General features: G+C 37.9%; 1 protein-coding gene across 15 annotated transcripts in view; it reads right to left on the bottom strand.

Annotated features, from left to right (window-relative positions):
• Nucleotides 1–26,213, bottom strand: part of LOC135112651 (pre-mRNA-processing factor 40 homolog A-like) — a 214,961-nt gene that overhangs the window by 157,090 nt on the left and 31,658 nt on the right. For all 15 annotated transcript variants that reach the window (XM_064027284.1, XM_064027319.1, XM_064027336.1 and 12 more), the window contains 3 exons: nucleotides 25,276–25,405; nucleotides 16,654–16,799; nucleotides 573–685 (listed from right to left, as the gene is read on the bottom strand). In XM_064027284.1, coding sequence (XP_063883354.1) covers nucleotides 573–685; nucleotides 16,654–16,799; nucleotides 25,276–25,405 — 389 coding nt within the window. The remainder of the gene's footprint in view (nucleotides 1–572; nucleotides 686–16,653; nucleotides 16,800–25,275; nucleotides 25,406–26,213) is intronic.

The following is a 26,213-nucleotide window of genomic DNA, read 5'->3' as shown; positions in this document are numbered from 1 at the left end:
ATAAAATAAATAAATAAATAAATAAATAAAATAAATAAATAAAAAAAAATCACAATAAAGTATTCTATGCAACCAGATTCTACTTGCTTTAGAATAAATTTCACTGGAGGAAAATTTTAAGTGAGATGCCATTAAAAATATTGTTTTTTAAAAGAAAGCAATACAACAATGAGAGCTACATTTTCTCCTATGTTACATTGTCATTTAGATATATTTTATTGCTGTAATGCTGCATGAGACTACGAAACTTTCACCTTGTGAATGATGTTAACAAAATTCACAGTGGATAATCATGACAAGGCCCAGGATGTAGTTGACAAAGAATTCCCAGAGCTGTTGTGATCTCTGGTAAAATGCATCCCTCAGGAACTTTCCTAATATGAACTGGCAACTTTTAACACCCATGGTGACATGTGTTGGTTATTTAAATTCTAAAAAGTAATAAAATTAAAAATAAATGGTGTACATTTTTTCCTCTCCCTCTTCCACCCATCTCCACCTCCTCTACTCACTGTCATCAGTCACCCAATAACCTCACTGCATCATTGTCCTATCACTTTCTAGACACTTACCCTTGGGAGTAGTAGTGGTGGTGGTGGGGACTTGAATGGCAGCTAGTGTTGCAGCCATAGCCTGGTCGAGGGCTGACCCTTTCTTGTCCTCAGGCTGGGCCGCAGCCTTCTCTCTGAAGGATTAACTTTGTTCAGGCATTGTACATACTCATTTGGAATGCATACAAATAAACACACAAACAAGCAAAAGACCAAAACAGATACAGTAGAATCTCTAAACATGAACAAGTGTGAACATGAATTTTCCAAATTTGAATGGTATACAGTACCCTCTTGAGTTTCGTGATTGCTTTCCTTCCAAGGCAAAGTGCTAAACCTAAGAATCATGAAATTGGAGAGAGAGAGAGAGAGAGAGAGAGAGAGAGAGAGAGAGAGAGAGAGAGAGAGAGAGAGAGAGAGAGAGAGAGAGAGAGAGAGAGAGAGAGAGAGAGAGAGAGAGAGAGAGAGAGAGAGAGAGAGAGAGAGAGAGAGAGAGAGAGAGAGCGAAAATTCTACCTGCATGGCCTAAAAGTGTGTGTGTGTGTGTGTGTGTGTGTGTGTGTGTGTGTGTGTGTGTGTGTGTGTGTGTGTGTGTGTGTGTGTGTGTGTGTGTGTGTGTGTGTGTGTGTGTTGTCCTCACATCTGTCGTGAGGCAGTGATGTAGCCCCCATCACATTTAGAACTGTGTGAGTGTGTGTGTACTTTGTCATCACATCTATTGTGACAGACCAGTGTGGTACTGTCATATATAGAACTATGTTGGTGCGTGTTTTGTCTTTGCATCAGGTATGATGCAACGTTACAGAGGTGAAGTGTTGCAACTTCTAGAACTGAGTGAGTGTTTTGTCTTCACATCCAGCATGATGCAGCAGTGTGGTTGTAGAGTAGTGCAACACTGCCACATTTAGAACTAAGTGAATGTGCATTTTGTTTTCACATCCGGCATAATACTACAGTGTGGTGGTGCAGTAATGCCACACCTAGAACAGTGTGAGAGTGTATTTTGTCCTCACATCCAGTATGATATAGTAGTGCAGTGGTACAGCACTGCCACAGCTAGAAGTGTGTGAAAGTGTGTTTAATCTTCACATCCTGTGTGATGCTGAAGTGCAGAGGTACAGTGGCACTGCAGTAATGAGAGACCTCTTATTTGTGTGTTTTTGCAATTCAATGGCACTGCTGCTGGCCTTTCTCTACCCCTCTCCCATATGCAAACCAGTGAGACTAGTGTTGTGGCAAACAAGTGGTATATCCACATACTGTATTTGCCAGTGCCACACTTTTCTCTTGGAAAATAAATAAATAAATAAAAAATAAATAAATAAATAAATAAATAAATAAAAATCTAATAACTACCACGCATTTAATGCAGCCATAGTACAGACACCTAAGCCTGTAAGCCTAGGCTTATAGGTGTGAACATACGTGGGCATAATGACAAAAAAAAATTTATCACGATAAATCAATAACGATAACCTTATTGGCAATAACCAATAATCGATAACTGGTGATATATTTTTCACCCGATAGGGTGGTAACCAATAAATCAATAAATTAAAAAATTCCGATACTAGCAATGACGATATTGACATCTTAAATAAAAAAACTGGTAAATCCAAATTTTTATTCTCAATCTTTATCTTAGAAAACTGAAAAATCTTAGAAAAATTCAAATTCAATGTTTATCCTATCTCTTCACTAATGAAAAGTACTGTTTTAAGTAAAATATCTACATCTGATTTTTAAGTTTAAAACTTCAACATGCTCATGTTCCAAAAATAAAAATTATCAATTATCACTAGTTTGGAACCAAAATTATCAATGATACTGATGAATTGATAATGCGGGAAAAATAATTCTCAGATAACCAATAACCCAATATTGTTATTGTTGTAAATTATCGCAATAATTTATCATGATAATGCCCACATACGGATGTGGAGTTGAAGCACTAGTACATTAAGTACAAATATCGTTACTAAAAATATTACTACTAATAAAATCTCTCTCTCTCTCTCTCTCTCTCTCTCTCTCTCTCTCTCTCTCTCTCTCTCTCTCTCTCTCTCTCTCTCCTTCCCTCTCTTCCCCTTCCCTGCCCTCCTTCCCTTCCTCTCCCTTGTCCCTTATCTCTGACAGATAAGGGGGAGGGGAGGTGACAGGGAGGGAGATTTGAGATAAGACAAAAGAGGAAGGGAGAGGAAAAGAAAGAAAGCAGAATGAGACATAATTGGGGAAGGAGAGTACAAGGGGCAAGGGTGAAGGAGGAGGATGGAGGACAAGTAGAAAGAATAAATATAAATAGCAAAGGTGAGGAGTGAGTAAAGAATGAGAGAGAGAGAGAGAGAGAGAGAGAGAGAGAGAGAGAGAGAGAGAGAGAGAGAGAGAGAGAGAGAGAGAGAGAGAGAGAGAGAGAGAGAGAGAGAGAGGAAGTATTGAGAAATAAGTATTCTCTTTTACTGTCCCCTACTCCTTTTCATCTTTCCTCCATCCATTCACTTCGCATTTATACTCCTTCCATCCATTTTCACTCTCAATCAGTCTCATTCAACTCATTCAACAATCCTCAGGATTGTTCTTACTCTCTCTCTCTCTCTCTCTCTCTCTCTCTCTCTCTCTCTCTCTCTCTCTCTCTCTCTCTCTCTCTCTCTCTCTCTCTCTCTCTCTCTCTCTCTCTCTCTCTCTCTCTCTCTCTCTCTCTCTCTCTCTCTCACACACACACACACACACACACACACACACACACACACTAAACTAAAAGTAACCACCTGCAGAAGGGACATAAAGAAGTTTAGCTTCCCTCATAGAAGCATAGAGGCATGGAATGGATTGGAAGGGAAAGTGGTGTGCTCCAAATATTCATGATTTTAAGGAAAAGTTGGATAAAAACAGTTATGGAGACGGGACAGTATGAGCTTAACTCTTCTCCCGTATGTCACAATTAGGTAAATACACACACACACACACACACACACACACACACACACACACACACACACACACACACACACACACACACACACACACAGCCAAAAAAATCTCCAATAACTTTGCTTCTTCTTCTTTCCCTCCTCTATTTTAACCAGACTGGTTGGCACCACTGCTATCACATCTATTTCTAAAGCTGAACTCTTCGCTCAAACCTTTGCTAAAACATCTACCTTGGATGTTTCTGGGCTTGTTCCTCCCTCTCCTCCACCCTCTGACTACTTCATGCCACGTATTAAAATTCTTCGCAATGATGTTTTCTATGCCCTCGATGGCCTAAACCCTCGGAAGGCTTATGGACCTGATGGGGTCCCTCCTATTGTTCTCCAAAACTGTGCCTCCGTGCTTGCACCTTGCCTAGTCAAACTCTTTCAGCTCTGTCTGTCAACATCTACCTTTCCTTCTTGCTGGAAGTTTGCCTACATTTAACCTGTTCCTAAAAAGGGTGACCGTTCTAATCCCTCAAACTACCATCCTATTGCTTTAATTTCCTGCCTATCTAAAGATTTTGAATCTATCCTCAACAGGAAGATTCTTAAACATCTATCACTTCACAACCTTCTATCTGATTGCCAGTATGGGTTCCGTCAAGACCGCTCTACTGGTGATCTTCAAGCTTTCCTTACTGAGTCTTGGTCATCCTCTTTTAGAGATTTTGGTGAAACTTTTGCTGTTGCCTTGGACATGTCAAAAGCTTTTGATAGAGTCAGGCACAAAGCTTTGATTTCCAAACTACCCTCCTATGGTTTCTATCCTTCTTTCTGTAACTCCATCTCAAGTTTCCTTTCTGACCATTCTATTGCTGTTGTGGTAGACGGTCACTGTTCTTCTCCTAAATCTATTAACAGTGGTGTTCCTCAGGGTTCTGTCCTGTCACCCACTCTCTTCTTATTATTCATTAATGATCTTCTAAACCAAACTTCTTGTCCTATCCACTCCTACGCTGATGATACCACCCTGCACTTTTCCACGTCTTTTCATAGACATCCAATCCTTCAGGAAGTAAACATTTCATGCAGGGAAGCCGCAGAACGCTTGACTTCTGATCTTTCTAAAATTTCTGATTGGGGCAGAGCAAACTTGGTATTTTTCATTGCCTCAAAAACTCAATTCCCCCATCTATCAACTCGACACAACCTTCCAGACAACTATCCCCTCTTCTTCAATGACACTCAACTGTCCACCTCTTCTACACTGAACATCCTCGGTCTGTCCTTTACTTATAATCTGAACTGGAAACTTCACATCTCATCTCTAGCTAAAACAGCTTCTATGAAGTTAGGTGTTCTGAGACGTCTCCGCCAGTTTTTCTCACCCCTCCCAGCTGCTAACTCTGTACAAGGCCCTTATCCGTCCATGTATGGAATATGCTTCACATGTCTTGGGGGTTCCACTCATACTGCTCTTCTAGACAGGGTGGAATCAAAAGCTTTTCGTCTCATCAACTCCTCTCCTCTAACTGACTGTTTTCAGCCTCTCTCTCACCGCCGCAATGTTGCATATCTAGCTGTCTTCTACCGCTATTTTCATGCTAACTGCTCTTCTGATCTTGCTAATTGCATGCCTCCCCTCCTCCCGTGGCCTCACTGCACAAGACTTTCTTCTTTCTCTCACCCCTATTTTGTCCACCTCTCTAATGCAAGAGTTAACCAGTATTCTCAATCATTCATCCCTTTCTCTGGTAAACTCTGGAACTCTCTGCCTGCTTCTGTATTTCCACCTTCCTTTGACATGAATTCCTTCAAGAGGGAGGTTTCAAGACACTTAATCATGAATTTTTGACCACTGCTTTGACCATTTTATGTGACTGGCATTTCAGTGGGCATATTTTTTTATTGGATTTTTGTTGCCCTTGTGTCCTTCCTACATAAATAAAAAAATAAAAAACACAGAGAGAGAGAGAGAGAGAGAGAGAGAGAGAGAGAGAGAGAGAGAGAGAGAGAGAGAGAGAGAGAGAGAGAGAGAGAGAGAGAGAGAGAGAGAGAGAGAGAGAGAGAGAGAGAGAGAGAGAGAGAGAGAGAGAGAGAGAGAGAGAGAGAGAGAGAGAGAGGGAGGGAGGGAGGGAGGGAGGGTGGGTGGGTGGGATGGATAGAAGGATGGAGGGAAGGGGGAGGAGGGCAGGGAAAGGAGAGGGAGGAAATGGGAAGGGAAGGAGGGATGGGAAATAGGGCAGGGAAGGGGGAGGGATGGAAGGAAAGAAAGAAAGAAAGAAAGAAAGAGAGAGAGAGAGAGAGAGAGAGAGAGAGAGAGAGAGAGAGAGAGAGAGAGAGAGAGAGAGAGAGAGAGAGAGAGAGAGAGAGAGAGAGAGAGAGAGAGAGAGAGAGAGAGACACACACACACACACACACACACACACACACACACACACACACACACACACACACACACACACACACACAGTTTTAGATGTGATGGCACTGCACAGCTATAGTGCTGCATCATACATGTGAGGACAAAGCACTTTTGCTGTTGCCTTAGACATATCAAAACCTTTTCATAGTCTGGCACAAAGTTTCAATTTCTAAACAACCCTCTTACAACTTCTATCTTTCTCTCTGTAACTTCATCACAAGTTTTCTCTCAGACCATTCTATTGCTGCTGTGATACACAGTCACTGTTCCTCTCTAAAGTCTATTAACAGTGGTGTTTCTCAGGGTTCTGTCCTGTCACCCACTCTCTTCCTATTATTCATCAATGATCTTCTAAACCAAACTTTTTGTCATATCCACTCCTATGCTGCACTTTTCCACATCTTTTTCTAGACATCCAATCCTTCTGAAGAAAACAGTTCATGTAAGGATGCCACAGAATGCCTAACTTCTGATCTCTCTAAAATTTCTGATTGGGATAGAGCAAACTTAGTAATGTTCAGTGCCTCAAAAACTCAATTCCTCCATCTATCAACTCATCACAAGCTTTCAGATATCTATCCCCTTTTTCTTAATGACACTCAACTGTCCCCCTCTTCTACACTGAACATCCTCAGTTTGTCCTTTACTTATAATCTGAAATGGAAACTTCACATCTCATCTCTAGCTAAAACAGCTTCTACGAAGTTAGGCGTTCTGTGTCGTCACTGCCAGCTGCTAACTCTGTATAGGGGCCTCATCTGTCCATATAAAAATCTTTCTTGACATGTATAGGAGGGAGTTCTACTCATACCAGTCTTTTAGACAAGGTGGAATCAAAAGCTTTTTGTTTTATCAACTTCTCTTCTACCTCTTTCTTATCACCACAATATTGCATCTCTTGTTATCTTCTCCTTGTATTTCCAAGCTAACTGCTCTTCTGATCTTGCCAACTACATACCTCGCCTCCTCCTGTGGCATCACTACACAAGATTTTCTTTTTCTTTCATTCATTTTCTGTCCACTTCTCTAATGCAAGTTAACCAATATTCCCACTCATTCACCCCTTTCTCTGGTAAAATCTGGAACTTCCTGCCAGCTTCTGTATTTCATCCTTCTTATGACTTGAACTCTCTCAAGAGGGAGGTATCAAGATATCCTGTTTTTTTTGTTTTTTTTATAATTCTATATGACATCTCTATCAGGATGGCATTAAGTAGGCCTTTCTTTTTATAAAAAAAATCAGTTGACCTTGACCAGCAGTCCTCATATATATATATATATATATATATATATATATATATATATATATATATATATATATATATATATATATATATATATATATATATATATATATATATATAACAACAAAAATTTTCCCTCTCCCCCCCCCAAAAAAAAAAAGCCAACTGAGATGCCAGTCCCTGAATATGGTACGAAGTGGTAGCTGAAAATTGAAGGATAAAAGTCTTGAAACCTACCTCTGGAAGAAGTTTGTTATAGGAAGGTGGAAATCCTGAAGTAGGCAGGGAATTTCAGAGTTTATCTTAGAAAGTGATCAATGATTGAGAATACTGGTTAACTCTTACATTAGAGAGGTGGACAGAATAGAGGTGAAAGAAAGAAGAAAGTCTTGTGTAGCAAAGCTGCAGAAGGAGGGGATTCATGCAGTCAGCAAGATCAGAAGAGCAGAAGGATGAAAATACTATCAGAAGGATGAAAATACCAGTAGAAGATAGCAAGAGATGCAGCACTGCCATGACAAAAAAGAGGCTGAAGACAGTCAGTTAGAAGAGAGGAATTAATGAGACAAAAAGTTTTTTATCCCACCCTGTCTAAAAGAGCGGTATGAGTGGAAACCCTCAGATATGTGAAGCATACTCCATACCTGGATGGATAAGGTCCTTGTACAAAGTTAGCATTTGGGTGGGGTGAAAAAAGCTGGCAGATATGTCTCAAAATGCCTAACTTCATAGAAGCTGTTTTAGCTAGAGATGAGATGTGAAGTTTGCTGTCTACCACAGAAGAAATAGAATGGTCAAAAAGGAAACTTGAGATGAAGTTACAGAGAGAAGGATAGAAGCCATACGAGAGTAGTTTGGAAATCAAAGCTTTTTCTCAGACTCTATCAAAAGCTTTTGATATGTCTAAGGCAATAGCAAAAGTGTCACCAAAATCTCTAAAAGAGGATGACCAAGACTCAGTAAGGAAAGCCAGATCACCAGGAGAGCAACCTTCAGAGAACCCATACTGACAATCAGATAGAAGGCTGTGAAGTGAAAGATGTTTAAGAATCTTCCTGCTGAGGATAGATAAAAAAATTTAGATAGGCAGGAAATTAAAGCAACAGGATGGTAGTTTGAGGGATTAAAATGGTCACTCTTTTTAGGAACAGGCTGAATGTAGGCAAACTTCCAGCAAGAAGGAAAGGTAGATGTTGACAGACAGAGTTGAAAGAGTTTGACTAGGCAAGGTGCAAGCATGGAGACACAGTTTCAGAGAACAATAGAAAGGACACCATCAGGTCCATAAGACTTCCAAGGATTTAGCCCAGCGAGGGCATGAAAAACATTACTGCGAAGGGTAGTTTGGAAATCAAAGCTTTTTCTCAGACTCTATCAAAAGCTTTTGATATGTCTAAGGCAAGAGCAAAAGTGTCACCAAAATCTCTAAAAGAAGATGACCAAGACTCAGTAAGGAAAGCCAGATCACCAGGAGAGCAGCCTTCACAGAACCCATACTGACAATCAGATAGAAGGCTGTGAAGTGATAGATGTTTAAGAATATTCCTGTTGAGGATAGATTAAAAAAACTTTAGATAGGCTGGAAATTAAAGCAACAGGACAGTAGTTTGAGAGATTAAAATGGTCACTCTTTTTAGGAACAGGCTGAATGTAGGCAAACTTCCAACAAGAAGGAAAGGTAGATGTTGACAGAGTTGAAAGAGTTTGACTAGGCAAGGTGCAAGCACGGAGACACAGTTTCAGAGAACAATAGGAAGGACACCATCAGGTCCATAAGACTTCCAAGGATTTAGGCCAGCAAGGGCATGGAAAACATTATTGCAAAGAATTTTAATAGGTAGCATGAAGTAGTCAGAGGGTGGAGGAGAGGGAGGAACAAGCCCTGAATTGTCCAAGGTAGAGTTTTTAGCAAAGGTTTGAGCAAAGAGTTCAGCTTTAGAGATAGATGTGATAGCAGTGGTGCCATCTGGTTGAAATAAAGGAGGGGGAAAAAAGCAGTCATTGGAGATGTTTTTGTCTAGGTACCAGAAGTCACAAGGGAATTTAGATCTTGAAAGATTTTGAAACTTTATATTAATGAAGGAGTTTTTGGCTAGTTGGAGAACAGATTTGGCATGATTTCAGGCATAAATATATAGCACATGAGATTATGGTGATGGATGACTCAAGTACCTCCTGCGGGCCACCTCTCTATCATGTATAACATGAGAACAGGCTGTGTTAAACCAAGACTTGGAAGGTTTAGGTCAAGAAATACAGTGAGGAATGTCCTCCTCCATCCCAGACTTGAATTCCTTCAAGAGGGAGGTTTCAAGACACTTATTCATCAATTTTTGACCACTACTTAGACCCTTTTATGGGACTGGCATTTCAGTGGGCATTTTTTTTATTAGATTTTTGTTGCCCTTGGCCAGTGTCCTTCCTACATAAAAAAAAAAAAAGACACTATCACCTCTGTTATGCGCTTGGCACACAGAAACAGGTCTCTGACATGGAAGCAGTAGTCATTCAAAGGAAAATCAGCAAAATACCTCCTCAGGTCCCCCTAACTAGCAAAGGCAAAATGCCAGAGGCACCTCTGCTTAAGGTGATCCTGAGGAGGGAGTGGAGTGATAGGACAAGATAAAAATATGAGATTGTGATTGGAGGAGCCAAACGAAGAAGAGAGGATAACAGTATAGGCAGAAGGATTAGAGGTTAGGAATGTTGGGTGCATTTCCAGTGCACAGTCAGTCAGGATTACGAATAGGATGTTGCACCAATTGCTCTAGGTTGTGGAGGATAGCAAAGTTGAAGACTAGTTCATCAGGATGGTCAGTGAAGGGAGAGGAAAGCCAAAGCTGGTGGTGAACACTGAAGTCTCCAAGAATGGAGATCACCACAAAAGGGAAGAGTCAGAATGTGCTCCACTTTGGAAGTTAAATAGTCAAAGAATTTCTTATAGTCAGAGGAGTTAGGTGAGAGGTATACAGCACATAAATTCAGTTTGAGAGTGACTCTGTATTCGTAGCCAGATGGTGGAAAACTAAAATAATTCAAGAGCATGGACACGAGAGCAAGTTATGTCATTGCAGCATCTAGCTTTAGATTGAAAATGAGGACAGAGACAGTAAGAGGGAATAGAAAAGGGGCTACTGTCAGTTGCCTCAGACACCTGTGTTTCAGTGAGGAAAGGACGAGGTTTTAGTAGAGGAGAGGTGGTGTTCTACAGATTGAAAATTACATCTAAGACTGCAAATGTTGGAGAAGTTAATGAAGAAAAAGTTGAGGTGGGGTGTTAGGTCACTTAAGGTCAATACCAGAGAAGTCTGACCTAGGGGCACTGGTGGTCCCCATCCGATGGGGACTCCAAGGCTGGTGTAGGAGTCACCATGATAATTCTGAATTTTGAGAGAAGGGTGAGTGTGTAATTAGGTGCTTGTAGTTTTGTATGAAGGAAGAGGGCAGGCTGTGACTGTCCCCCTTGTGCTGTGAGACACAGCTGAGCTTAATGATAAGTTCACAACACCCCCTGATCCAGTGCTTTAGACCTCATTGGGAGTAATTATTGTTTTGGCAGGTGCCTACTGCCTCCTCCTTTTAATATACGAGTATATATATATATATATATATATATATATATATATATATATATATATATATATATATATATATATATATATATATATATATATATTATATATAAATATATATATATATATATATATATATATAATATATATATATATATATATATATATATATATATATATATATATATATATATATATATATATATATATATATATATATATATATATATATATATTATATATATATATATATATATATATATATATATATATATATATATATATATATATATATATATATATATACTCGTATATATATATATATATATATATATATATATATATATATATATATATATACTCGTATATATATATATATATTATATATATATATATATATATATATATTATATATATATATATATATATATATATATATATATATATATATATATATATATATATATATATATATATTATATATATATATATGTTACAGTCAATACCTGAATCCAGACAATTTGTAAAGTGACTGATTTTTTCAGGCAATTTGTGAACTGCCTGGTTAGGTTAGGTTAGGTTAGGTTAGGTTAGGTTAGGTTAGGTTATAACCTAACCTAACCTAACCTAACCTAACCTAACCTAACCTAACCAGGCAGTTCACAAATTGCCTGAAAAAATCAGTCACTTTACAAATTGTCTGGATTCAGGTATTGACTGTAACATATATATATATATATATATATATATATATATATATATATATATATATATATATATATATATATATATATATATTATATATATATATATATATATATATATATATATATATATATATATATATATATATATATATATATATATATATATATATATATATATATATATATATATATATATATATATATATATATAAAGCAAATTTTTTTCAATTTCTGATGAAACATAAATTTTTTTTCTATGAAACATTCTTGTAAAACAGGGATGTATCTTATGCAGAGGTCCATCTAACTCACCAGCAAATATGATATTTGTACCATATTTGTATTTTCAGGTATGGGAGCTGTACACAGAAAAACATATACAATACATAGCATGTACATATTTACTTTTATTGTCTGTGGTAGGAGGATGTATCCCATACATAACAAAAAAGTGAGTTAAAATAATTATGCACAAAAGGTGGGATGGTAAGAATTGGGAACTCAGTGCAAAATTCAAGGATCACATAACTTGGCTGCTATGGAACTCGGGAGAGTATTGAATACCCTTAATACAGACGCTCTCCAACTTACAAATATTTGTGTTATAAAAATCTGGAGATCAAATCACATCACCTGTAGCTTCAAGATCAAGAGGTGCCATGTTGTTTACAAATTCCACCACACTGTAACATCACACTGAATGTGAGGACAAAACACAGAGTGCCGTGTGGCTCTTATGACACAAGTGATATGTGGTGTGGTTGGAAGTGATATGAATTGCTAAGTGGATATGTGTGATATGGGCTGTTGTGTGGCTGGTATGAAGTGTAGCATGATGTGGTTTTTGTGTCCATGGTGTCGCTGGAGGTTATGTGTGGTGTGGTGTGGTTGAGTGTTGTGTGTGGCCTAGTGTGGAGGGTGAAATGTGGGTTGTGATGTAGCAAGATGTAATGTTGGTTGTGGTTTGGCTAGGTGTGATGTGGCTTCATATGTGTGACTAAGTGTGATATGATTTGTTGCAGCCAGTTGTGGTGTGTGATGTGATGTAACTGTGTGGCTGAAGCTGACTCAGGAAGAATCCCAAGTCACCTGTAGCATCAAGATCAAGATAAAGAGGCAGCACATTAATTACACAATGCCGCACCAGTGCATAACTCTCAATGTGAGGACAAAACACACTAAAACAGTGCTAGCCTATGTGGCCAGCACAAATAAACAATTTTCAGGAGTTTGGTGTTATGGCTTTGGAAGAAAGCAACTGCAAAACTCAACAGGGCACTGTACACACAAAATGTTACAGCAGCAGGAAAACAGAGGCTGTGTGTGTGAGTGTGATGTACAGTGTGATGAGGGGTGTTGCTAGGGAGGACATTGCTTTGTGGGCATAGGATTATGCCTTTTGGCCCCTGCTTCCCAGCCACATGCAGTGACCCCAAGTGTGGGAATGAACAAGACTTCTGGGTTCCGTGCTTCACAAGCAGGAGAGAGGAGGTAGGTGACTGTGTGTCAATTGCCAACGAGTCTCAGAGGAGAGATGTCTTGTGTAGTTGGTGGCCAGACAAGGACATAAGATGTGAAGCCAGCCTGTGCAAGGTACTGTGGAAGTCAGAGGGAGCACTGGCCTAAGGAGGACCTCAGAGGATAGACATCATAGCTAGCTGTGGAAACTCCTTACTGCTGGAAGGACTGAAGCTAGAGGAGCCTCTGTGAGGTGTCTGCTGTGTACCTGATGGCTGACCTGAAGAAGGACTGCAAGAGGAAGATGTTCTGTGGCTGTGAGAATTACTGCTGCTGGGAAGTGTAGCTAAGAAAGAATCAGCTGTGTTAAGTTGCAGCTCCTGCATTATGCTTGGAGACATGTCTTGTGCTTCAACACCCATATTTGCCTCGTGTGTGTTGGGGCACCAAGTTCTTGTCCTTCTGGGTACTGTGCTGAGACTTGTGATGGTGTGAAGCTTGTGGTGCCCACATCCAGCCTTGTGTGTTTTTCATGGACATCCTAGTTACTCTGCTCTGTGTATGCAAGGACATCTGAGTGACTCTGGCTGACAAGTGTGTGGACACTGTGTGCTGCACTTAAGACTCTGTGCTCCACCTAGTGTGAGTATTTGTGCCTGTAGTGTCCTGTAGGACAGAAGATAAATAAGCCCTGTCCTCTAGTTACAAAATATATGCCTGTACTGCACATATAAGCTTTGCATATCCTTCTTGCCTTGAACTCCACTACTACGCTGATCCCTGTGAGTTGCTTCCACCTACATCACAGCGCCTGATGACAGAGTGAGTGCTGTTCTGAGTATTCCTCTGTGTGAGTTGCTACCTGCCCAAGTAAGAGTGTTACATGTGGATGGTCAGCTGCGGGCTGCAGTGTGAGTGGTGGATGCCACAACAATATTTTATAAAACAACGATTTACAAATGGCCATCTAGAACCTAACAATTACATAAGTCAGGGAATGTCTGTATAAGAAAAACAATCATACTGCTGGAATCATGCAAATGTAAAGAGCTACCATCACAAAAAAAAAGAGCAAGCTTTGGTGAAGTGTCTGGTGCCATTTACTTAGTTTCCCCCTGCAGTGACAGGCGAGAGATCTATCTAATGAAGAAAGATTACACAGAATGTAACTTCCAACCTTAGAAATGAGAAGAGAAAGAGAAGACTTACTTAATATTTTCTGAGTGATAAAGGGGGTGGAACAACTAGATAGACAGGACCTGTGTATGTGGAACAAAATAATGAAGAAGGGGACACAGGAAAAACTAAAGACCACTTAAATGAGAGAAATCAATGGGCAGTTTTCCTCTTGGAAGCACAGAAACCTGAAATAATCTAGATGAGAGTGGTTCAAGCAAGAAGTATTCATGACTTTAAGGAAAAGTTATTTACTAGCAGATATGGATACAAGACAGTATGAACATAGCTCCTTTCCTGTATGTCATAGCTACGTGAACACACACACACACACACACACACACACACACACACACACACACACACACACACACAAAAAAAAATAATAATAATAATAAATAAATAAATAAATAAATTAGAAGAGGAAAAAAATTAGGGATCCTGATTCAAGGTGACTCATCCCCAGAGACACACAACCAAAATCACAAGAAACAATATTAATGACAAACATCAGAGTAGCATTCCAATGTATGGATGAGGATATGATGAACAAATATGCTGCAGAGGTCTGGAGCTCCCATGAGAAAAATATAAATAAATTAATTGGAAGAATATAAAGAGCTGCCATGAAAATAGTGACTAGCCTGAAGGATCTGACATATGTGGAAAGGTCAAACAGATTAAGGCCTGACTTTTTAAATGTGGTGTTAGTGTCAACTTGCTGGAAACGCCACAGGTTCCTATAATAATTGTTGGTGTGTCCTACCCTTTCCTAACAAGAAACACCAATGATATTCACAATTCATATGCAATTGAAAGTTATGTTAAAAATATGATAATATATCAATATACTTCTCTACTAAAAGAAAATAATATCCATCATTGTAAGGAAGAGATAAAGGTATTTATAAATGCACGTGTTCGAGTGCCTTTACCCATGAGTTATGCTTCATTTACCTTGTATGGATCACCAACAAGACTAAAAAAAGTTGTCAATTTCCATCACCTCTCCAAGGTTTACAGCATCTTCACATGATAACTGCAACACTTAACTACTTTTAATGCAAAAAAACATTAAATTCTTAGCTATTCTTGGTCAGAAACATGTTATATTCTCTAACTGCACTTTATCAAGCTTGGGCTACCAAACAGCATTAACCAGTAGACGGAAAAAAATCATATTTATCTAACTGTATATAGCACATCAAATTGAGAATGTGAAATTTTGAACTGGATTGGCAAATGAAAACAAGATAGGCTATAAATGTTACAGGCATAGGAGGTTGTAGGATATGTGGTGACTGGCGAGTTGGTTATTGTTAGCTGGTACATACGTACATCTAACCAATTTCAATATGAAGCCACATTATTCTAGAAACCTTTCTCCCCCTGTTATTACTGACTGTTTTGATTATATTCTTTTGAAGACACATTTGAAAAGTATTTAGGGGTTACAGGGGAGATGGCATTTCCCTCCACTCTGTTATATTTTATATTTATTCAAATGTGTTTGCAAGAGAGTGGAACTAAAGCAACAAATAATAATGGTTGGAAAGAATTCTAGAATATTATCACCACTTTTTCCATATTGATTTTGATACTCTTGTCAATTAATCTTATAATCACAAGCACAAGACTTCATAACCTGATTCCAAACTAACTAGAGTAGTTAGCAACTAAGAAGCACTTCTAGTATAGTTTTGAAAACTCTTGAAAACAATTATTTCTCTGTATACATTTGCAGCATATCTAGAACTCCCTGATCTAGTGCATCAAGCTGGGGAGGTGAGGCTTCCCAGAGTTGTTCCCAGAGACCAGCAAAATCCATTCACTCTGGCTTGTGTGCTTCAACTACTACAGATTAGAGAATATACAGCCCCAACTACAAATAGAAAAATTATAAATAAGTAAATATATATATACACATATATATATATATATATATATATATATATATATATATATATATATATATATATATATATATATATATATATATATATATATATATATATATATATATATGAATGCACTGTTCAATGTAGCCTGTTTAGGCTGGAAAACTGTAAAGCATTGATCAACTGATCACTTTGGCATGCAAATGAGACATTTCAGAGCTGCTATCCTGTACAAAGAGTACTGTTGGTGTCGGGTTCTCTTAACACCATATCATGTCTCCTTTCCTGAGTTTAAAAAATGCATTTGCATAGTAAGAGGAGATAAAACATGTGGTTTGGTGTTGGGATTTACTAACACCAACGTTTAAAAAATCAGGCCTAAATCTTCCATCCCTGGAGGTCAGAAGAGAAAGGGGAAAAACTTGATAGTGATAAACAGCAATTAACAGATTAGAGCCACTTGGCATGGATGACTTGCTTGTTTGGGACACTGAAGAATCAAGTGAGCACGGAAAGAAACTAAAGAGGACAAGATGTTGGAATGCTTGAGTGAGATGTAGTTCATGTTGGAAACACTCATGAATTCCAGGAAAAAAAACTTGTAAACATGAAATAAGGAGACGGCACCCTACGAGGCCAGCTCACTTCCTGTATATTACAAATAGGAAAATACAACTAGGTAAATACACACACACATAGCCTCAACATACTGTTCTTCTTCAGCCATGATCTTGGCCTTCAGGTCTTCTAGTTCTTTGGGGATGGTCCACTGGGATTCCTTGGTGTTAACATTGTGGTAGTACACCTTGCCACTCTCTGACTTGTACTCCTTCCATGGGCACTGAGAGAGTAGCAGCTGTATGGAAAGAAGAAGAGCCATATGAAGAAGGGATACTACAAAATGGAATATACAGTGTTCCCCTGCTATTCACGGGGTTACATTCCAAGGCCTCCTGCAAATGACGAAAATCTGCGAATATAGGAAACCACCCCTACAAGGCTCGGCAATACATATGTTTATAGTTTAAACCATAAAATATGTGTCTCACACTTAATAAACACATTTTATATTAACTTTAATGCAATAAGAAAACGATCATTATATGTATAGTACAATATTTTAATTTCTAAAAATACAGTACACAGTAAAATGAAAGGGGACTAAATATGTACAGTAAACCCTATAAAGCACCTCTATTTACCAAATTCTGGGTAAATGCCACCTTCAGGTCTGCTGTGTGCCTCCTCCCCTCTATGACCCTATCTCTCTCTCTCTCTCTCTCTCTCTCTCTCTCTCTCTCTCTCTCTCTCTCTCTGTTAACTTAGAGAGAGAGAGAGAGAGAGAGAGAGAGAGAGAGAGAGAGAGAGAGAGAGAGAGAGAGAGAGAGAGAGAGAGAGAGAGAGAGAGAGAGAGAGAGAGAGAGAGAGAGAGAGAGAGAGAGAGAGAGAGAGAGAGAGAGAGAGAGAAGGGGGGGGGCAGGTAGCAGCCAACCAGGAGTTAGCCACTCATGACGTCACAGCAGTGGGTGGGGTTGGGCCCTTTGCAAAATAAAAATCTTGGAATTTGAAAGTGACGAGGAAGTGGATGATGACATAGATTAAGAAGAGTGACTCCTAAGAAGAAATACCAAGGCATTAGTAATTATACCTTCAATTTTCTGATTAGTATGGTGCACAATACTGGAAATCATATCAGATGTTAACAAATCCCATGCCATTTCTTCTCAATTTGCTGACCTTGCATCTATCAAACATTCTACATCACTGGATATGTTCACAGTTGGTCTACCGTCCATACTATTGGCTCATGTTATGGATTTCTCTATATCTGAGATTTTGTATTCCTGTAGCTCACCTGGTAATACATAATTATCATATTTACTTTCATCTAAACAACCAGTCTTGTTATTTTTCTGTGGAAGCCACTCTTCATAATTATTATTGAGTGGCTCCTATGGAGAAATAGCAAGACATTAGTAAAAAACAGGTTAGTTAATTCATTGACCAGCTGTTTAGAGACACAAGGTCTGTAAATTCTGAAGAAATGGCAAGGGACTTGTTCATAATGTTTGATATGATTTTCAATATTGTGCACCATACTAATCAGAAAATTGAAGGTATAACTGCAGAAATTTCTCAGAGACCTTCAAATAATGATTAACTCCCATCACACATTTGGGTAACAGACTGAACTGAAAATTATTATTTTTTATTTATTTATTTATTTTTATTTATTCTTTTTTTATTTATTTTTTTTATTTTTTTTGCTGTATGCATGTGATTTATTATGCCAAAACACTTTTCATGGAAGAGTTTGGTGACACAGTATTTGGCGCAGTAATGTCTGTGAACAGATTTGGAATCTTACATGCAAACTTTTGACTAACTTTTGACAATGTTGATACCAGACATCAGAGATGGCTACATGACTAGTTTGCTGCAGGGATCTTTTTGAAATTTTTAATGACCATGCCTGTTCAGTGTTGGAGATAGGTGGCTTCTTGACCACTGATGAAACTTTATATCCTTGTACAAATCAAATAGGATTCAGGCAGTACAATAAGAGCAAACAATATGCCTGTTATATAAATTTGTGAACACAGTAAGAATTCCTTTCACCTTCAGGATAGTATACTCAGGCAAACATTCCAGAGAGTCTGGACCCGACTACATCTGTGGTTCACTTTCAACAGTGAAGGTCAGTCAGATATAAGAATTTGTAGACCTTAGTGGTAGTCTAGACATACTGTGTATCAGCCTAGAATTGTATAAGTGCCTTCAAACACAAGGTGTTGGTGGCATAGGTACTGTAGATTGCATGAGAAAAGGCATACCACCAGAGATAAAGGCAGTCATTGAAAGGGTATGAGGAAATAACTGAATTATCATGTAGTACCCACCAAAAGTAATGGTATTGCTTCTCAGTAGTCCCCCTATAATATTAGGAATTACCAAGGATGATGGTGCAAGAAAGCCAGCCATACATAAACTATGATTTTGCTAAGGGAGGAACTGACATAATAGATCAGAGAATAAATTTTTATACAGTGCACACTAAATCTTGCATATGGACAGGGAATGCCCTAGTATTATTTGCAGATTAAGCTTGTTAGCCTGCACTATTATATAGATATATTATGTAACCAGTGTAAAGGCATATTTATTATACTTTTATTTGCTGACAGAGGCTATCAGCCTGCAATGATTTATGCCTATAATTTATATATATTTTATGTAAATGTATATCTATTATGCTTTTCTTTGCTGACAAATTCTATATGGATATTATACAGTTTATGTAAAAGTTACATATTTATTTCCTGACAGAGGCTGTTAGCCTGCAATGTTATATAGGTATACATCACTTAAGTAAAAGTATACTTACAGATTTATCTGCTGACAAAAAGCTATTAGCCTGTAAAGCTACATGGATATTGCTGTAAAGCTACATGGATATATTATATAGGTAATAATTATAAAGGTTTTATTACACATAGTTTTATTTTCTGAGAAGGGCATGTGGTATGTAGGGTGAACTTGTCCACATACAGCAGAACTGAATTCCATCTAACACTGCTAGTAATTTCGTGTTGATGTTCAGTTTCCACTGAGAAGGCTACTCAAATAGGAAAATTCTGTGATATACCTACAGTTACCTAACTTTGAGTAAGTGGTGAATCAAGTCTTATTCAATGAGCTTTCTTCTTACAATGGCCTGTCCTCTGTGCTCTTTACTAATTAGGGGAGGGAATTCCTAGTTAGAAAAAAATACTGTACATGTGTCTGTTACCCCTTTTTTTGTATATAGAACTAATGTTCGTGCCCTCACTGACACTGATTGACAAAACTACTGTGTGCAGGATTACACCTAAGGAAACTTATGAGATCACTGGATTCTACATTGAATGAGGAATTGAGCCTCCCATCCTATCTGCAAACAGTTGCTATTCCCTCATTGTCATCATGGCAGTTTGAACTAGACTGCAGTGGTTCCCAAACTGGGGGCCATGGCCCCCTGGGGGGCCATATAGCAGAATGTAGGGGGCTATAATCTGAGGCTATGCATAAATAAAACCAAAGAAGTTTAGCAGGTAGGTAGCCAGTGGAGGGAACTTACAGGTTCAGTACAGGTTTGTGCAGTGCCTTGTTGCCAGACACATGAGTAATACGTCCCTTTTTTTTTTTTTTAATCTGATTCTGTGTTTTTGACATAAAACAAGACATGGATGTATTAGGGAAGCAAGATAATTTTAACTCAACAAAATTCTAATCTAAGGCTTCCTAAGCTGTGTATTCTGTATGATAACCTGGTCTTGAATCTTACATATCAGCAAGGATGTTCATATTATTCAGTTAACCAGACATTCACAGATGCAACATTGATCACCGTGTGTGCCTCCCCATATAATCAGTTTCATCCCACCTGTGAATACTTCCGCATTATATGAACTTAAGCCAACATCAATACCACTTTAATGGTAAGTAAGCCCTGCATCATGAAGTATATTAAGGTAAATAATATCTGCTGTATTTATGCACATTCTATAACTTTTTTGTAACGTAAAATCTAACTTCCTTTCAACCTCATATTTATCATTTTATTATTCTAATCATGGGTGATGACATATGTTAGCAGTGTTAGAAATAGCAGTTTTTTGTTTGTGCATTGCAGGTACAGTGATGGCTTCTAATAAGAAACGCAACTATGATGACAACTACCTGGATTTTGGATTTACAAGCATCACTGATAAAGGTGTAGTGAAGCCTTAGTGTGCGATTTGTCACAAAATACTCACAGCTAAATCACTAAGGCCCAGTAAGCTTAGATTACATCTGGAAACCAAGCATCCTCAACATGTTGGCAAAGATCGTTCCTTCTTTAGTCGACAAGAATTGAACATGAAGAGACAGCAACTTGATGCCAGTGGTTCCTTTCATCAACAAAATGTTGCCGTAGTGGAGGCATCATTTCTTGTATCCCTTGAAATAGCAAAGAAAAAGAAGCCTCACACAATTGGGGAGGAATTAATTTTGCCATGTGCCACAACAATGGTAAAGCTTGTTTTGGGTGAGAAAAGTGCTGAAAAGCTGAATGCTATTTCACTCTCAAATAATACAGTGCAACACCGAATCTCCCAAATATCTGATGACATCAAAGAGCAGGTGATACAGGAAATTAAAAGAGCTGGATTATTCAGTATTCAACTCGATGAGTCCACTGACGTCCAGTCCTGCTTACAACTCCTGGCTTTTGTAAGGTATGTTCATGATGAGGATCTGAAGGAGGAATTCTTGTTTTGTGAGCCTCTTGAACAATCTACAAAAGGTGAGGATGTAATGGAGAAACTTACAGAATTCTTTGAATCTGAAGGTCTTGACTGGGGCAATCTCTGTGGGATATGCACAGACGGGGCTCCAGCCATGTTGGGTTCTCAGTCAGGTTTTGTTACAAGAATTATACAAAAAGCACCAAATGCTATCCCTCTTCACTGCATGATCCACAGGCAAGCTCTTGCATCAAAAATGCTACCCTCAGAATTACAGGACACTCTGAATACAATTATAAAGACAGTTAACTTTGTAGAAGGTAGTGCTCTTAACACATGCCTTTTCAAGAGACTCTGCCAAGATATGGATGCAGCTCATGAGACCCTCCTATTTCATACAGCAACTCGCTGGTTATCAAAAGGAAATGTAGTTCAGCGTGCATTTGAGCTCAGAGAAGAGATCAGCCTCTTTCTGAGAATACAGAACAAGCAAGATTTGCTGTCAGCATGGTCTGCAGATAGCTTCAAAATACGGCTAGCCTATCTTGTTGACATATTTAGACAGTTGAACACACTGAACCTGGAACTCCAAGGGAAAGGAAGTTTGATAATTGATTTTGTGGACAAAATCAAAGCTTTCATTCGTAAGATGGAGAATTGGAGGCGCAAAGTTGGAATGGGAAACTTGACAATGCTGGAGACAGTGTCAGAAATTGTAGAGGAGTGTGATGCTGCTGCACAGTACTTGATTACCCAACATCTTGAGGCCTTGGAAGGGGAATTTAAAAGATACTTCCCAGATATCCAAAGCCTAACTTCTCGGCTAGTAAGGGGCCCCCTTCACTGCTCCAGTGACATGCATTCCTGATGCTGTTGACACTTCAGGAGGATTCAGGAGCTAAGATGAAGTTTGAAACTGAATCTCTCACAGTATTTTGGTCATCAATGGCAGCTTCATACCCAAACTTATCTGACTTAGCTTTTTGCCACCTCCTACCATTTTCATCAACTTATTCCTGTGAGGCTGCATTCTCTCAACTACTCCACATTAAAACGAAATATCGCAACAGACTTGAAGTGAAGCATGACCTACGGTGTGCTTTAAGTGAAACAAGACCAAGAATCAAGAAGCTTGTTGATAATCTGCAACATCACCCTTCACACTGAGTGGAATGGGGACTCAAAAGTGAAGGAAACATGAACCTGGCATGAATGTTCAGAAGCAAACAGTCTGGGAGGAGGTGGGTGAAGACCATGGTTGTGGCAGTTAATTATGACTCCTTATGATAGCATTTCATTTCAGAATTACATAGTTATCAGATTTGTAAGATTCAAAGATCAGATCACATTGCGTGTGATTAATACACTTTTTCAATCCAGTGGAATTTTTGTTTGTTTCTTTTTTTTTTTTTTTTTTTTTTTTTGCTTATTGCTGAAACAGCTTTTCATAATAAAGCAATTTTTAATTACTCTACATATGAATTTTTTAATGTGCATTATATTACTTCTTTAGTACCATTTCAATAATTATATGAGATTCAGCAAAGGCAAAATTTGTTGCCCTTGGCCAGTGTCCTTCCTACATAAAAAAAAAAAATCATGGCCTGTATATTTCCTAGGCATTGCCTAGTGAACAAAGAGAAAAGAATGCTTGAGTATGTCAGAGTAAACAGAAAAAAATAAGATAATAAAAAGGCATACAAGAAATGAATGCAAAGAAAAAAATACATGGAGAATTCCTAAGAGAAAGTTGTCTGAAACAGATAAATACAGTCACCACAAAAAAAAAAAAAATACTTAGGATGCAAAAAAAAACTTAGGACAGAGATCGATCCTAAGATTATGTGTCATTCCTGGTAGGAGCAGTTGATGTTTCTTATGTGTACTGACCGTCTGGCAGCTCAGTAGGCTGCTGAGTCTCATTCCTGTGCTTCCTCATGTCTTCAGACATTTGCCAGCTATGAGAAAGGCTGATATTTGTAAATTGCTCCTGAACTGTTCCTACCCTCTCTCTACCCATCTCCTTGCTACCCTTAATATCTTGGCTGCTTAGTCATTATGCCAGGAAAATCATTATCCTTCATCAGAAAGACTCAGATACCATATATTTTTGCAGACTTTCAGATAAGATGTCCCCAAAATTTTGGTTTGAATTTAATGGTTTTAGCTGACGGTGGTTGTATAAGATGACACCCAAGCCACCAAACCATTTGTGGTGAAGTTTAGGTCAGTGAGCACCAGACAACTGAGACAATGATATACCAGTACAAAGAATAAATTTTTTTTTTCATCTTCAAATGCAAAACTAAACTTAAAATAAAATTCCCACCAGGTGCTTTTGTACATTTTCATGAGAAAGGATTGATGGACGAAGACAGTATAAAATCATGGATAGGCAATGTGCAGTAAAATCAGTTTTCCTAAACATAAACAAACCTTTGCCTTGTCCCACCTGTGTGTGTCGGGCTGTTAGCCATAATCTTCTATATGTCATGTTTCTTTTAATTAGATATATCAACATTCTTGAAAATTTTTTCTCAGTATATGGACTTCGTCCATATACAACATTGCAAGCTGGAGAGCTTCATCTTCTCTTTTCAACAGGAATATGTTTCAGAGCATTTTCTCAAAACAGATTCCTATTTTACTATGTTTAACTTCCCCAAAAGTAGTAACATAAAGTCAAAACAATTCAAATTGTCATTACAATAGTATTTTGCATAAAATTTTAAGGTCATTGTTTTTGTATCTGATGTATAGGACACCACATTCTTTTTGTGTCTTTTTTAGGATGATTCAAGTGTTATCTTATATGCCAAAATATATGGTAGTAACCATGTACAGAGAGGGGAAGACCACAGGACAAATTGCAAGGGAGACAAATTTTTAAAAATTGTTTCTATCTGGTATAGGTGGGCTGAGGCTGGGGAATTAAAGGTGGCATTGGCACAGAAAAAAGGGTCAAGGACTATGGCACCATAGAAAACTTCTAAGAAGATAAACCAAATGGACAAGCCTTCAAGAACATGTACAGATTTAAAAACCCTGAATCCAGAATTGCTCAACAAGGTGTAGGTCCAAACAATTCAACACTGGCTGCAGATGGACCTGGGACAATGGAGCAACACACCAGCCAAAAAAACACCTACTTACTCAGGCAATGAAAAAGAAGAGGCTAGAATTTTGTAACAAGTATAGGTCATGGATAACAGAAGACTGGGAAAGCTTGATGTTCATTGATGAATACTGCTTTTATGTACTGAGAAGTGCTGGCAAGACGGTGTAGCATCCACAAGGGTCCAACCATTTTCATCCCAAATTCACCATGAAAACAGTAAAACATGCAGCTTATGTCATGGTGTGGACCTGCTTCAGTGGTTCTAGCAGAAGGGGAAGGTTATATTTTCCTCCTAAAAGCACAGCAATAAATGAAGACAGGTAATGTACAGTGCTGGAAAACCATTTGTTGCTGTTCAAGATTTTAAACATGCACATTTTCGTATATAGGGGAAAAAAGGCAAAGTAACTCCTAGGACAAAAGGACTGAGATCTTGGATTGGCCAGGGAACTCAACAGACTTCAATCCCATTGAGAATGCATGGAGCTACATAAAAAGGAAGCTGAGCACCATGAAAAATTAGATGACATCTGCACCAAAATTGCTGGCAGCCATCATAAATATCTGGTGCTGCAAGCTGGAGAGTCAGTATTTCCTCAATCTTCTTTAATTCATGCCCAGGGTATGTGCTCATTCACAAAGGAGAAATGCCTAAGTACTAAACAATAAAACAAGTCAACAAAATTAAACCTTTTTTCTTTCAAACATCCTAATGTTTTTGCAGTGACTATATATATATATATATATATATATATATATATATATATATATATATATATATATATATATATATATATATATATATATATATATATATATATATATATATATATATATATATATATATATATATATATATATATATATATATATATATATATATATAAAGCTAGAAAGGTTTTAACATGAGATGAAGCCAATGAGCCATCCTACACTATCTGTCCCACCTCTGCTGGAGTCTTGAGTTCATCTGGCTTCTCCCAGGAGCTCTGCCGTGTCACTGTGTTGTAGTAGTAAACACGACCACCTGGGGCTTTGTGCTCTGTCCACACACTCTTTTTCTCTTTGGGGGATGGCCTAGAATACAGACATAATAGACTATAGTATTCAAACTATAATAATAATGAAATAATATAATAATAATAAGTAACAATAATAACAGTAATAATAATAATAATAATAATAATAATAATAATAATAATAATAATAATAATAATAATAATAATAATAAAAATAATAATAATATTAAAAATAATAATTTGTCTTTACACTAGGCCAGCAATCTAACACGAGGTTGCCCAGACAAAGCACCATACACTCACACACATCATTCTTGCAGGCTCTTAGCCCTGTCAGCCCATGGTGGAAAGGGATAGTCTTGTGGATCACTGTACTACACCCACATGGCTTAAGCATAGCACAGCTGGCCACATACATCCAGAGCATGGCATGATGACAGCACACAATGATTTATCCCTTCCTGAATGATGTGTTAAATAGTGTTTGTGTCATATAACACTTCAAGTGATAGAGAAGATGGTGAGTGACCAAATGATCCAGCATCTGCCCACATGCACTGAGCTTTAAAATTTAAAGGGTGTGGGATTTAAAAGGTATGTATCCTTTAAACCTTGATATCTCACAACTTTTTTTTCTTCAAATTTTCCCCTAACATTTCATCACTATCGTACCAATTTCAATAAACAATACATTATTCAAAAGAGGAGTTAAAATGTTTTTTTTATTTTTTTTTTAATTAAGAGCTTATAGTTCTACAAATCAATAAAAAATTTTCATTATCTATCAATCTACAGATTAGGCTGGCAATCAAACACAGGGTGGCCCAAACAAGGCACCACAAACATACATCATTCATGCTCTTAGC

The sequence above is a fragment of the Scylla paramamosain genome, chromosome 2, assembly GCF_035594125.1.
Source record: "Scylla paramamosain isolate STU-SP2022 chromosome 2, ASM3559412v1, whole genome shotgun sequence".
NCBI lineage: Eukaryota > Metazoa > Arthropoda > Malacostraca > Decapoda > Portunidae > Scylla > Scylla paramamosain.
The sequence above is the reverse complement of the archived record's forward strand: the minus strand, read 5'-3'. Positions and strand labels throughout refer to the sequence as shown.